We start from the raw sequence: 15,347 nt of genomic DNA, 5'->3' as shown, positions 1-15,347 counted from the left end.
CTTAGGGCCTTTGTCACAATCTGAACCGTGGGCTCCATGAACACTGCGGCTGATGGAAGAACGGCTTATGTTTTCTTATGAAAAATGAAAAACATCTAAGCCTGTTATGATGTTTTGCAGTGTTGAGCTTGTCTGGGAGTTTTTGCCACGCTTCCAGAGTAGTCAACTGTCACCTTACAATTTGTGGCAGTTTCATTTGGGTTACAGTTTAAGTAATTACTTCAGGACCAGTCTCTTTTATGTGTGCATCTACTTATTCTCCTCAGTCACATCCCTGGATAGGCCTCAAACTTTGGATAAATAATAGTATGTCTGCCATTTGAGCTGCTATAGCAAAACTACCATAGACTGAGTGTCTTAAACTAGAAACCTTTATTTCTCACAGTTCTGGAGACTAGGAAGTCTAGGGTCTAGGCAGTTTGACTGTCTATGTTCAGTAGTAATGTTGGCAGATTCAGATTCAGTATCCAGCCAGTTCCTGGGTCATAGGAGCAGAGACAGTACACTCTGGAATCTTTTTTAAGGGTACTAGCCCATTCAGGAGGGCTCTACCCTCATGACCGATCACTTACTTAGGGCCCCATCTCCTGATAACACATTCGGGATTAGGATTTCAACCTGTGAAATTTGGGGGGGGGGGGACACAAATATTCAGGCCATTAACACTCCATTTTTCTGTCTCCTGATAACAATGACAGTTGTGAAGACAGTGTTCTAAGGAATGTCTATAGTGTGCAATAGATTTGGGAACAAATGGTTAGCAATAATACATTTCTGGTTGGAACCTTTCCATTGACTGTGAAATCTCTGAGGTTCTAGGGGTGCCTGGGTAGCTCAGTTGGTTAAGCATCCGACTTCGGCTCAGGTCATGATCTCACAGTTCATGAGTTTGAGCCGCACGTCAGGCTATGTGTTGACAGCTCAGAGCCTGGAACCTGCTTCAGATTCTGTGTCTCTCTACCCCTCCCCCGCTCACATTGTCTCTCTGTCAAAAAATGAATAAACATTAAAAAAATTAAAAATAAAACAAATCTCTGAGGTTCTAAGTATTAATAGAAGATCATTGTAAGCAACTCCCATCCTTATCTCTGGCACATTCTCCAGAATGTAAAGAACTATTGCAAAAGATTTCCCCAGACTGGGATCTCGAAAACTCACTAATATTATGTTTTAATTATTAACGAATACTGATTTAGTAAGTGTTAGTTCCTGTCAAGGTTTTGCTAAATCGATCCAAAAGGGTGATGGTCTGTGCATCAAGAGAGAAGAAAAAAATGACCCTCTGGCTTGTTAATGAATGATATTAATGGTAGACAATACTTTTGTGTCATACACTGCTGAAACTTCTAAATGTATGTCATTGATTCCTTGTGATACTTCTAGAAGATAAATACTTTTATTTTCATTTTACAGATGAAGAACATCCCTGGCTTGCTCAGCCAGTAGTTGGCAGGGCTATAGTACTTACACTAGAATCTGCCTGTCTTCTGTACTACTGTGTTTCAGTGCCTCCAGAGCTTATGGAGAACACAACCTCCACACTTTGTTTGTTTGTTTGTTTAGGTTCTTGGCCTCTGTTTCTTTGGATTTCTTCCATCTTTTTCTTCTAAGAGAATGATTCATTGAAAAATATATTAAGAATTTGGTGTGGTAAAATACTAACTCACCCCTTAGCTTCTTAAGAAAAGACTATAAGAAGGTAAATGACTTGTACAAAATGCATTAAATAAATCAGATAATACTGGGGACTAATATTAGTGAAACTCCTTACTGCTTTTCTATTTAACTTTAAAACTATTTACAAACTCTTAGGCTCTAAGCTTTATGTATACATGGCAACTGGGCTGTGTGTGTGTGTGTGTGTGTGTGTGTGTGTGTGTGTGTGTGTGTGTTTGTCTCTTGGCATGTGAGGAAACTTTCAATTCCTGGTGCAAAATTATGAGCAATCCAGTAATCTCAAACACTTCTAGGAAGGAGAAGGGTCATTTTTCTTTTTCCATTCTGCACCTTTTCTTTTTGCTTATTCATCATGCTTTAAACAAACAGACCAAAGAAAGTTGTTACTAAAGCCCTCCTTGGGCTTCTTCAATTTCAGTTTTAAACCAGGTTCAAAATATTCTGGCAAAAATTAAACGCAACATTGAAAACGTTTGCATAAATTTTGAATTGTGGAAAAAGTGATAAAACTAAAATGAGCTGAAAGAATGAGTAATAAGCATCTCTTCATATCTTTGTCTTTTTATCATAATCACTGATGATTTGGGTTTTTAAAAATTGATTCTGAAGTGCATTCCTTTTCCAGAGTATCTGCATTACACTTACTCTTCTAAATTTAATTTGTTAGAAGTTTAATGTTTACTTTTAAAAGTGTGAAGGCTTATTAGCATGCTAATAAATAACATTTAATGTCTATTAACAGTACTTCTATATTTGCTCATAAAATGGAATAGAAAAATATTACCTACAAGAGATTCCATGCCTTTACTACATTCTGGGTGTAATTGAAATCCCTAGTTCTCATTTCACTGTTAGAAAAGAACTAATAAATTTGTCACCAGTAAAACAGGGGTGGGGGAGCAGAGGCCATTTATGAGCTCTATAATGAATCTAACTCCTGCAGCCTAGACCTGAAAGAATTGGGAGACCAGCACAATAGAGGTGCCATTTAGCTGTACAGCATCACAGCTAATTAAGTTTAGATCTTTGCTTTTCTTTACCCTTTTTTCTGATATTTCCCCAGTGGTATTGGCTGTGTGTCTTCAAATGGCCTAATATCACACCTAGAAATAGAAGCAATTGCAACTCACTTAAGAAACGCATATGGCAAAAATACAATCCCTTTTGAGGATATGGTAAATAACTATGAATGTGTGCAAATAATGGTTTTTATTTGAACATTAAATTTTATTGTGATATAGTATGTGTTTTGTTACACTGTCACCTGACATCTGTTAAAATTAGGGTTCTGGAATGCTGTTCTGGCCTGTGTAATTTTGAGAAAGAGGCTCTAGAACACTCCTCCAGTATGAAACCTAACCTCTGCCACACACAAAATATAGTTCTCATGGTAATAAAAAAAGGTATCATCTTTATAGACAAATATATATAAATATACATATATATAGATTTCTTAATGTGCAGTCTAAGCTCAACCACAATGTGGAATTCACTACATTTAATGTCTTTGAGTCTACTTCTCTGACTTTAAAAATGAATGAAATTAATAATGTTGACCTATTGAGAGTTTTGGGGAATGTCAAATGAAAAATACTGTCAGCACATAATAAGCTTGTAATAAATAGTGTTGAGTTTTATGATACTGGTAATTTAAAAGGATATTTTAATATCCAGTGTCCCTGTTACTCCTGAAATTAAACAAACCCAGGACCTTTGCATTTGCTACTTCCTCTCTCTGTAATGCTTTCCCTTAGCTCTTTCAGTGATGGCTCATTATCATCCTTTGAGTTTCAGTTCAAATGTCACCTCTTCACGGACATTTAACCTGGCCAAACTGTCTAAAGTAAATCTCTGCCCTCACTCTCCATCATGGTGTTTCAGTATCCTCTTTATTTATCTCTTAGTCTACTCCTTTCAAATATAAACTCAATGAAGGCAGAGAGACCTTATCTCCCTTGTTGATAACTGTGCACCCAATGTCCAACAAAGTATCTGCCTCAATAAGTGTGAATGAATGGATGAATTAATTAAATGAATAAATGAGTAGAAGGGAGGGAAGGCGGGAAGAACAAAGGAAAGACATTGGAAGGAATGAATAAAAATGATGGATAAAAGGAATAAAGGACAAAAAAAAAAAAAGAAACTTTCATGGCCTGAGGAATGATTTATATTCTGGATATATGTATTTATGCATATACAACTTTTAAACGTTATTTTTTTAATGTTTATTTCTTTTTGAGAGAGAACACAAGCAGTGAGGGAGGAAGGCGAGAGGGGGACAGAGGATCCAAAGTGGGCTCTGTGCTGACAGCAGAGAGCCTGATGTGGGGCTGGAACTCACGAACCATGAGATCATGACCTAAGCCAAAAGTGGACTCTTAACTGACTGACACCCAGGCACCTGTAAATGTTATTTTAAAGTTTAAAATTTGGGTAAAATTTTTCTGGTTCCTGTCGTGTTTCTTTTCTTGTCCCTGGTCAATGTGTTTCACCTTATCTTCTCCTTCCAGAAGCTATAGCAAAACAATAGGGTGACCTCCTTCTGTGAGACAGTAAGTAATTTTTATGGGATACTGACACCTTAGAACAGAGGGTTGCCAAACGTTTTGTGAAGGGCCAGATTCTAAATATTTTCAATTTTACAAGCTATGTGCTGTCTCCCAACGACTCACCTCTGCCACTATAGAAAGAAAGCAACCATAGACAATATGTAAAGAACTGAATGGACTGTGTTCCAATAAAAATAATTTAGGGAAACTGAAATTTGAATTCCATGTAATTTTCACATGTCATAAAATATTATTCTTACTTTGATTTTTCTTCAGCCAAATAAAAGCGTAAAAGCCATTTTTAGCTCACGGACCTATAAAAACAAGCAGCAGGTTGGAATGGCCTTAGAATGAACTAGTTTAATGGTTTTCTCTCCCAAGACTGTTGCCTTTTAAAAGATGAACTAGATTGGGGGAGGCAAAGAATAAATTTCTATTGGTAGAATTTCTAATAATTTTGCAAATGGAAGAAAAGCATAATTTTGAGTGATCAGACCTCCCTGAACTCCGAAAATCACACTGTATCAGTGGTCCGTTGTCAACAAGTAAGTTGTAAGTGTTAAAAGTAGCTTTCATTACTGACTAAAGTTGCCCAGGTGTACCTGCTAGCAAACTCCCACCTTATTTATTCCTTCCCATTGTAGACTTTGGAGTTTAGGATTAGTTGCATCTAACGATGTTTGATTTGAAAGCAAGACAGTCTGAGGATACTTGAGCTCTATAATCCTGAAGAATAAACTGTTTTCAACTTCAAGTAATGATTTCCCTAAAATTTGTGCATGTAAGTTGAGTAAGGAATTATTTGGGGAAACATTTTAAGAGCACAGTGTGACATAATTTTCTAAATGCAGAAATTAAAAATTCATTAAAAATTATTATAGTCGTATTAGTGTTATTTTTGTAGCTATGACTATTGATTGTGCTTTCGAATGTTTTAAGACAATAGAGCTTTCCAACTTTTTTTCTTTACTCACATCTCTCTCAAACAGCCAAAGCAACTGTTTAAAATTCCATCTTGGGAAGATGCTAGTCAGACTGCAATGAAAAATCAGAATGAAGCTCAATTTGAAGAAAAAGCAGTTAAGTATTTCATAGGTAGGAATATTTAGGATATTTGGAAGTGAATAGTCAAAATATGTCTGCTTTATTTTAGGACATGCAGGCTAAGTCAGCCTTCAGGTATGCATCTCAGAAGTGTAACTAGAAACTAAGTTGTTGGGGTTTTTCCTCGGTTTCCTTGGATGCTAAGAACAGTGCACCATTGATGGTCAGAGTACAGATAATCTGAGGCTAATTTTAAATCCTTTAACTACCTTTCCCTTCCTACCTGTGCTTGTATATCAGGAAATGGAGATTAATAATAGTTTTGATCTTAGTCAAATGGAATAGGAAGCAAGGAAAACCTTACTCGTGTCAGCCAAATACATTATTTTGAAACCATCTGCTTATGTCTGATTATCTTTATCAGCACCCTCTCTCTTTAGTATAGAACAGTGAGAGGTAACTGTACAGAAGCCCATGGAAGGAGTATGGGAATGAGGGTGAGACAACCATAGGTTCCTCGTGCTTTAATTCCTGAAACACTTGAATAAATGACTGCATGTAAATTGAGATGAGGATTATTGGAATTGCTCAAAGGTAAGCAATTTAATTCCCAAGGTGGACTGTTTGCTTGTACCATTTCATGGCTCAGTTTGTGACCTGAGTGATAGTCAACCATCGAGTGCTAGGGTTGAAATATTCAGGAAGAAGGAGCTTGGGACAGTGGGTTCCATGTGGGTTTCTTTGTGAATATTCTTCACCTGGAATCCCAGAAGATGTGTGCCCTTGAGGGAATCAAAGGAGATGGCAGCCTCAGGGAGTCTCATTAGGCCAGCTATGTTTGGTGACAGTCAAATACACACTCTGAAAGAAAAAGCATACCTTACTGTTTCCCACAAATTCTTCCTGACACAAACCTACTCATAAATTATGCCATAATCACTACTGCAGTATGATTTGCATAAGAGTTCAGAGCATATTCAGCTGATATATGACTAACCTCGCCACTGGAGACATGTACTTTACTTTTTTAAATGTAAATCTTTGGGGGGAAAATACAGTGTGTTGGTTTCTGGGTTGTTGGTTTTCTCCCTCTACTACTCAACTTCTAATCTAAGCAGCATATAAACTCAATGAAGTTTGTGCAAAAGAAATGTGTGCATTTCTTTTGAGGGGACAGTCAGTCTTTGAAATTACATTGGTTGTTATTTGCATTGCCCCTAGCCACCATCATAGCCTTTATATTATCTGCAAATAATTTTTAGTTGTTCCCCATTCCAGATGTCATTCACTGAACTCTTGTTACCCATTATCAGCAGACTCACTGTGGAATTGCACAGTTCTGGGAGAAAGACAGTTCTGCGTCTTCTGCCCTCTATTTGGTTTGTAGTCGTAATCTCTAGCCACCTGTAAACCACATTGTACGTTAAAGAGGAATCTTAATTCGATTCTTCATTTTAAAGGGAAAAAAAAAAGGAAACCTCATTGCTTTGTTCTGCGATCTGAAACACAAAGGGTAAATCTGAGAGGTTTTGGTGTTAGTGTTATACAACCGACTGGAAGTGTTTACAGGGATTTCAAGCAAAACCCTACTTCGCCTCTCAGGCTGCATTTTCCAGTGTGAAATCTGTCAAAATAAATCACCACAGCTCCATTTTCCATATCTTCCTCTTCCCCACCACACAGACACATGCACACATCCCACTTTGGTGTAAGCACAATCTCCAAATTCTCTGAACAAGGTCAAACAGTGATACAAACAGTGCCAAAGTATAAGGGTCAGTGATCACCTCTCAAGATTGCAAACCAAAAATGCAACCAGAGTGTTGCCCAGGAAACCTACAGAACAGCTGGCTGCCTCCTGTCTCTATCATGACTAGTGGTAGTAGATGAGAGAATAGATCAGAGATGTGGAGCACATATTTTGACTCTGTTCGTAAATCCTGTTTCTGATTCTATCAGGGACTTGTCACACCCCTAGTGAAAAGCAGGTAATGAGGAAAGTTACTGGGTACTCCCTCTAGGTTAGGAAATGACACATGCCTTTAAACCGGCTTTTCTGGATAAGTCAACATGTTGAAGGGCGTACTTACAGCTTTTTAGACAAAATGTTGATAACTTGCTGCAGTTTTCTTTTCAGCGTTTCCGTTTTGTTAGTTTGGATCCTGTAGTAGATTATTTGAAAACAGCACATAAGCAGCTAGAGAAATGAATTAACAAAGATAGACTACATGTGGGGCACCTGGGCGGCTCAGTCAGTTAGGTGTCCAACTTCGGCCCAGGTCGTGACCCTGTGCTTTGTGGGTTTGAGCCCGGTGTCAGGCTCTGTGCTGACAGCTCAGAGACTGGAACCTGCTTCCGATTCTGTGTCTCCCTCTTTCTCTGCCCCTCCCCTGCTTGCACTCTATCTGTCTCCCAAAAATAAATAAATATTAAAAAAAATTTTTTAAGATAGACTACACATATCTAAAAGATGGGTACAACGAACTGTGGATGATCAGGAAACCACTGCAAGCTGCTCTAATGCCATTTATTCTAAAAGCTTTTCTTAAGTGTCCAGTAATTTTATCTGACTTTTAAGTAGCATGCAACTTTATGTATAGATCATTGATTCCTTTGATGTATTCAAGGTCAAATTATGCTATATTTTGAAGCTTTTTTTGGTGTGGCAACATTAAGGTTGTTTGCAGTTTTTAGCTCTTTATTTTGTTTCAATTTATTTTAAATCACTACGTGGAACACCCTTTTTTTTTTTTTAGTTTATTTATTTATTTTGAAAGAGAGAGAGCATGAGTGGGGAGGGGCACAGAGAGAGAGGAGAGAGAATCCCAAGCAGGCTCTGCACTGTCAGCATGGAGCCCACTGAGCCTAAATCAAGAGTCAGACATTTAACTTGACTGAGCCATCCAGGCACCCAGAAACACTTATTTTATTGCCATATGGAAATTCATAGAGAAAAACGCACGTATTTGTGTTTCATTTTATATCATATAAGAAGTAGTAGGTAAAGTGTGAGTATTAATTAAATAGAGTTAACAATATAAATAAATAAACAAATAAATAAATAAAGTTAGCATTGACAGGAAAAATGCCATACAGTGGTCTCTCTGGGGGAAGCCAAGTGTATTTTTCTTTCGGAAGAGAGGCTTTTTGGATTTAGAACAGAATGGAGGGAGTCCCCATTGTGGATCTTTGCTTGCTTTTTGAAAATTATTCATCCATCAGTCCTCAGGAAGTTTCCAGAATTATTCTATACTGTTAAAGATCCTTAGACTTGGAAGAGTGAGAGACTCTTGTTTTATTCTTATACCATTATTCTTATACCATTCTTATACCAATATACCATTGGTTTTCATATGCAAATGGATATATGTAAAGCGTTCTCGGAAAATGCCGCATTATTGTGATAAAATAAAGTCACTAGGCCTGTTCAGTTATACTTAACAAAGGCAAAACTCAGATTGTTTAGACCTAGAAGGCCTCTACATCTCTTAGATGCGAGATAGACGAATCCTTGTGTCTACTTGATTGGCTTGGATGAATCAAATAAACTGTTAATGACCAGGGATTCAGATACCAATGATCTATATAGTACTCATTTCCTAATTTAACCTACAAATATTTTCTCATCTCCGATGATGCTAATGAACTAACTGCCTTGGTTCAGTTATAAATTCCAGTGTACAACCAACCCATGGTAACCAAGTAGCAAAGGAATATATACAGCTCAAGGCAGGTTAACTGACCTCAGCATAAAAAGTTATGTGTTTTTATAGTACATATGCCTCTCCCTTCTTGATATGTCAAGCTGGAATGAATTATAGTGTATTGTCTAACAGCATTATTGATACTCAGAAATTTTATGAAATATTCACTTTGTTAAGAATGGCTGCCACTTCACAGTGGAGCTCAATGACTATGCAGTGACTACATATATAATCTTTCAGAGTAAACATTAAATGTTGCCATATCAGGTGTTTCTTAGACTTTCCCCCTCCTTAGGTAGAATGAAAAGAATAGTGGAAAGGAGATTATCCGGTCACAAAAAATCTATATCAACAAAACAGGTTTTCTTCCCCCAAGCACTTTTTCTTCAAAATATTGAAGGAATTTTTTCCTTTGTTTTTTGTTTAACCTTCCACTCCCAATTGTTTCTTTCCTTGTTACTAGGGTTATTTTTTTCAGAAATACTTCACACATGAGAAATGAACAGATTAGATTTAATAGAATAATTTATTTATACAATATTCTTACATCTTATTTCAAGTGTTGTTTGGAGTAAAAGGACTTGAAGGCCCATCATCGGTGGGACCCTAAGAGTCTGCAATTCTCCTAAAAGTGCGTGCAGAATTATGTGTATGTTGTGGATAATGTATATTTTCCTGGGGAGAAGATCAAATTTCCTCAGACCCAAAGTTCCTGACTACAAAAATAAGAACCACTGATGTATCGAAACCACCTGAAACAGCATGACTGCAGTGAGAGTATCTTCACTATTTCTGGAGGCTGTTTTCTCTCTCGGCCCCTCCCACCTTCTAACCCTCCTTTCAATGCCCCAGTACTTTTCCAAGTGTGGAAGTGTGTGTTCATGCTGGGGGAGGGGGGCAAGTGTTGAGCCTTCAGGTTGGACTTGAAGGTAAACTGGGTTGAAATGAAAATTGGAGATTATACAACAAGAACAAAACACTGTGGCTGCCCTTCTGGTGAGAGTGGGAGAGGTTAAGACCAATATAATTTATTGTGGTATAATTATATGTCCATTCTAGGACATATACTGGCACTTGTTTCCTGGGCTGTGTCAATGCCACAGCGCTGGCTTAAGTTACCTCTGTTTTGCTAAGAACATGAGAGGAAGTATGAAAATATTTTGTTAGAGAATAAATACTTGCAGTAGCCTAATTTTTTTATATACAGAATTATAATAACTAACCTTACCTGCCAAAAAAGAAGTCAAACATTTACATTTTCAGAAAGCATTTCTTAAATTTTCAAAGCAAGTTAGTAAGTTCATAAAGACTAGGAGTAGTTTCTTTTTATTTACTGCCCACAATTAAGACCAAACAACTCTACAATCTAGACGAGGCTCACTAACTGGCTACGATGGCTGGTATTCTATTAGCCGCTGTTGATTGGCAAATTGAATTATTTAAATTCAGGTTAATGAACTGAATTGTTTGTTTCCGTAATTTTCTCATTTTGGTAACATATTACATTTTTCATAGAAAGCTGTCTCAATACCAATTTGGAATGAAGTGGGTTATAGATGAAAAGACGTCAGTAAGTTGCACTGAAATAAATCATGTATTCGTCTTTATACTTTAACAAAATGGAGTTTTCTTTGACCAATTGTGTTCATAGTCTGAAAGACTAGGCACATAGCTTGGATTGCTATAATAAATTGCCAAAGACTGGGTGGCTTAAACAACAAACGTTTCTCATAGTTCTGGGGATGAGGAGTCCAAGATCAAGGTGCTGGCAGAGTTGGTCCTGGTGAGGCCCCTCTTGCTGGGCCTCTTGTAGATGGCCAACTTTTCTCATTATGCCTTTATGTGGCAGAGAGCAGAAAGAGAAGCAGACTTTCTTGTGTCTCTTCTTATAAGGGCACTGATCCCGTCATGAGGACTCTGTCCTCGTGACCTAATTGCCTGCAAAAGATCACATGTCCAGATGCCATAGCATTGGAGATTGGGGTTTCAATACATGAATTTTGTGAGGATATGAACATGCAGTCCACGACAGTGTGTATTTTTTTTAAATCTGGTAAGAAATATTCAAGTAAAATGAAGACACCAATATATAAATTATATCAGTCTGTCTTTGCCAAACACTGAGATCTGAATTAGGACAGACAAAATTTAATTCTAGTATTTTGACATCATATGAAATCTCTGATTTCAAACTAGCTGTCTGTGTTCTTTTAAAATGTGCTAATCCTGAAAAACGTGAGCCCATAAATGTATGGAGAAAATTTAAGGTCCAAATAGTGGCTTTATTTATTTTTTAAAGGCTTCCAAGATGGTTCATATAAATGTGATCCTGCCCAAAGGCTATTTCTGTCTCTATAAGGTATCTAATGAGGTCTTCTGTTCAATCTGCAAAGGATGATAAAGCATTGCTGAATGGTTTTGTCCCAGATGCACTGTGAATAAGATGCCTGGTACAATAGATCAAAGCCCCCTTGAGGCATTATTATATGCATTTATTATGAAGCATTCAAAAGTGACAGTACACAAGTCACCAACAAAACAGCGGTTATTTCACGAAAATTATGGGGGCGAGGGTGAGGTTCTCTATAGTATGCCAACAAAATGCAATTAAACAGATTATGTTGCTAAGAACAGTCTGCTTTGGGCTGATTTTGCATAATATATTCACTTAACTTGTACCCACATAACCAAATGTTTAACGGGTAGAAACGTTCAACTCAGTTTCCCATCTGAGGGTTGTGGATCATATTGCAGAAGTCCTCCAAAGGCAAGGCCTCTGTGTGTTAGGTGAGGCTGGGAGTTCGGCAGTGAGCGCCAAGTTCTTGCTGCTCCTAAGTGTCCTGGGTCCACGTGGATCCCTGTAGGACCACAAGAGACCTGAGCTGAGTGGCTCTCTGTACCAGTTCCCCCCTTTGCCTCTTAGGACAAATGATTCATTTGATTAAACAAAAAAGAAATCCAGATTTCACGCATCTCCTCCCACTGCTTTAGATGAGAGAAAAGGAAGAAAAGTGGCCTTGATCTTCCTAAAAAAGAGAGCTTTCTCTTTTCCTGAATCTTCAGACATTCCTCTCACAAATCCAGCGGTTTTTTATTTGGTAAAGACTTCCTCCATGTATCTGTCAGCTCTGAAAAGAGCTGAGAGAATGTAGATGTCAGTTCAAGAATGCAACCGTTTACTTAATCATGTGGCATTTTTTTAACTTTATTTTTTTTTTGAGAGAGTCAGAGAGAGTGTGCGCAACACTAGCAGGAGCATGGAGGAAGGGACAGTGAGAGAGGGCGAGAGAGAGAATCCCAAGCAGGCCCTGCGCCCTCAATGCAGAACCCAATGCGGGGCTCCATTCGAGACTTGAATTCCCAAACCATGAGATCATGACCTGAGCGGAAGTCAGATGTTTAACTGACTGAGCCTCCGAGGCACACCAGTCATTTAGCTGTTTAAGTCACATTGTCAGTGACCCTTTTTTAAAACCAAGATTTCTGTAAAACTTCTAAGATACTACAGATAAGGAAGGCCCATCTGGGTTCCAGCATGTGATAGATCTTCCTTGTTTATTTTTCCTGTATTGTTTCAGTTAACAAATTACTTCTTAATTTTAATTGATGAAGTTATTCTTATGTCTGAACTTTACTTTCCAAATCATACTTTGTGCTGTATACCTGAGGGCTGGTATGTGTGCTATAGTCCTTTTTTTATATCACCACTATTGTCTAGTTGTTTTTATAACCAAACGTGTGTAATATTTATAAATCCTTAAATAAATAATTTTACCAATGCGAAAGTGGTAAAGTATATTCTGTTTGGTAGTTATATCTGAATTTATGATATTTACTGTTAAATTAAGTCTTATAGTCCTAACACTAGGTGAGATAAGAAGTACAGTGATTCTTTTATGACTGTTTTGATTGTAGAAATCATCCTGAGTAGGAATTCTCATTTTTTAAATATTTTTTAAATACATTATTACCAATGGAAGATAAAGAGAAAATGTGACAAGTAAACTTGAAATGATTTTTAATGCTTTGTTTTTATAATTATATATTATGCTTTATTTGCAGGACCGTGTAAATGCATTAGAAACGGTAAGTTGGGGCATTTTCTTTCTCCTTTTGTCAGAATTACCGTTGTGTCTTGGTGTGGATTTCAGAGCACCCCTCACCCCACCCAAAGAAGCAATTCCAGAAAGCACTTCTAAAACTACATCTAGGATTGAAAGGGGAGAGACTAAGCTAAACTATACCTGAAAGGTAGGTGGATACACACCTTTAAAATGAAAATAATGGTAAAAAAAAAAAACATCAAGAATGATGATACCAAGATGTCCTAAATTATGGAAAACATAATTAGTTTAAATGTAATCAATATCCTATCTGTTTGTTTCTATATTTCCCAGTCACTAAAAGGATTGGTTGACAAGAAGTGGAGATTGGGATCCTGCTTATACTTTGAGGTCCAGATAGTGAACCTCAGTATGTTTTGTTTTTAATTTTTTAATGTTATTTATTTTTGAGAGAGAGAGAGAGAGAGAGAGAGAGAGAGAGGGAGATGGAGTGTGAGCTGGGGAGGGACAGAGAGAGAGGGAGACACAGAATGAGAAGCAGGCTCCAGGCTCTGAGCTGTCAGCACAGAGCCCGATGCAGGGCTTGAACCCACAAACCGTGAGATCATGACCTGAGCCAAAGTTGGATGCTTAACCAACTGAGCCACCCAGGCACCCCAACCTCAGTATTTTTGTCCATTGTTTTTACCACTACCCAAATAATGTTAAAAGCTGGTCAGCCTTTTTCTCAATACTCTTACTTGCAGGAATCTAGTATTAGGGAATACATTTCTTGAGGTGCATGAATGTAAGACGACATGCCTGCAATGTTTACTGTAAAATGATTTATTTGAAATGATTTTAGAGAAAAAGGGACAACCTCTTGTTTGACAATACAGTAATGAATGGTTAAAGTGTGGACTTTCCACCCAACATGCCACTATGGTTATGGAAAGGGCTTGTACTAAAAGACAAATTAAAAAATAAAATAAAATTGTGTCTACTTCAATAATAACATGTAATGATAGGCATATGAATAAAAAGTAGAAGAGATGTAGCAAAACTCATCAGTGACTTGTTAGACATGAGTTAGGACTGTGATTTCATTCCTTTCTCTATTTTTTCAAGTTTTATAAAACATTATATTACTTTTATAAATAAACCTTTGTATAATGAAAACCATGTGAATTGAAAGAATGGTAGAATAAATTATGGTACCACCTTATGATGAAAGATTTTCAGCCATAAAAAGTCATATTTTTAAAAAGTAAATATTGCCATATTATGCTCCCCATAATATGGGAGCAGTATATAAAGTAGTATATATATTTATGTGTGTGAGGGGGAGTGTGATGCAAATATTGAGTATTTTGTGTTAAAAAAAGACTCAGAAAGCAAGCACACAAAATATTAAGAGTGGCTTGGGACTAGTGGTGATTTTTGTTTTTTCTTTCTATGTTTTTAATGAACAGGAAAAAAAAAAAAAAGAAGCCTTTCAACAATATGGCCAGTAAAGAATAAAATATTTATTTTGTGAGTGTGAGGTGGAGAGATGCTAATGGGGCACATTTTAGTCCTGTGTAAGCAAGTGATTTTGATTGACAGTGTCCAGACCCTAGTGGGTAAATAATCTATTCCTTAGATTTAACTGGGCCATTTGGAAATTACACTGACCTTCTCAGTTTCAGTATGATGACATTGTAGGTGAATAAAATGTTTAGTGTTCTTCCACATATATTTTACTTACTCTTAGGAAGTGTCTTGCCAACAGGATTTGGCTTGTGAATTAAACACTCTTTTTAAAAATATGAACAAAAATAGAAATTTTGAGTGTGAGGACTTGGGTTCAGCATATAAAATGCCACTTATACAACATTTAGCAAATCACTTGTTTCTTGATTCCCTCCTCTGTAAAAATAAAGATAACAATAATTAAACTTATTTTACCAAGTTGTGAGAATTAAGAGAGAAAATATATATGAACATGTTTAGGGCTAAACAAATGTTAGGTTATCATTATGTGATTGCTTATTATTTCTTATTTAATCATGTGCATTATACCAATATGCCATGCAAAACTTAAAATCATACAAGCAGAAACCAAAACCTATAAATTTTATTAGTATTTGTTAGTCTTTTTAATTTATCAATCTCTTTACTAAAAGTACTATGGAGTATGATCTTAGTAAGTACCTATTCTAAGCATTCCTTTAGGAATAAAGGTAAAAATAAAAAGTCATCATGAGAAAAATAAAATTGATTAAATGGACAGGGTTTTTTTACAGTGGCAGTTTTCTCAAGATGGTTTTAATTTGAAATAATTATCATAA

At 36.8% G+C, this 15,347-nt stretch overlaps 1 protein-coding gene across 4 annotated transcripts in view; it reads left to right on the top strand.

Moving 5' to 3' along the window:
* CEP128 (centrosomal protein 128) overlaps positions 1–15,347 on the top strand; it is a 383,456-nt gene that overhangs the window by 315,648 nt on the left and 52,461 nt on the right. For 3 of the 4 annotated variants that reach the window (XM_060620442.3, XM_060620441.2, XM_060620447.3), the window contains exons 21-22: positions 5,216–5,305; positions 13,037–13,060. In XM_060620442.3, coding sequence (XP_060476425.2) covers positions 5,216–5,305; positions 13,037–13,060 — 114 coding nt within the window. The remainder of the gene's footprint in view (positions 1–5,215; positions 5,306–13,036; positions 13,061–15,347) is intronic. The other variant, XM_060620445.2, reaches the window with a different exon arrangement.

Source organism: Panthera onca, chromosome B3 (assembly GCF_046562875.1).
Source record: "Panthera onca isolate mPanOnc1 chromosome B3, mPanOnc1 haplotype 2, whole genome shotgun sequence".
Classification (NCBI taxonomy): domain Eukaryota; kingdom Metazoa; phylum Chordata; class Mammalia; order Carnivora; family Felidae; genus Panthera; species Panthera onca.
Note: the sequence above shows the minus strand (reverse complement) of the source record. Positions and strands in the feature narration are given on the sequence as shown.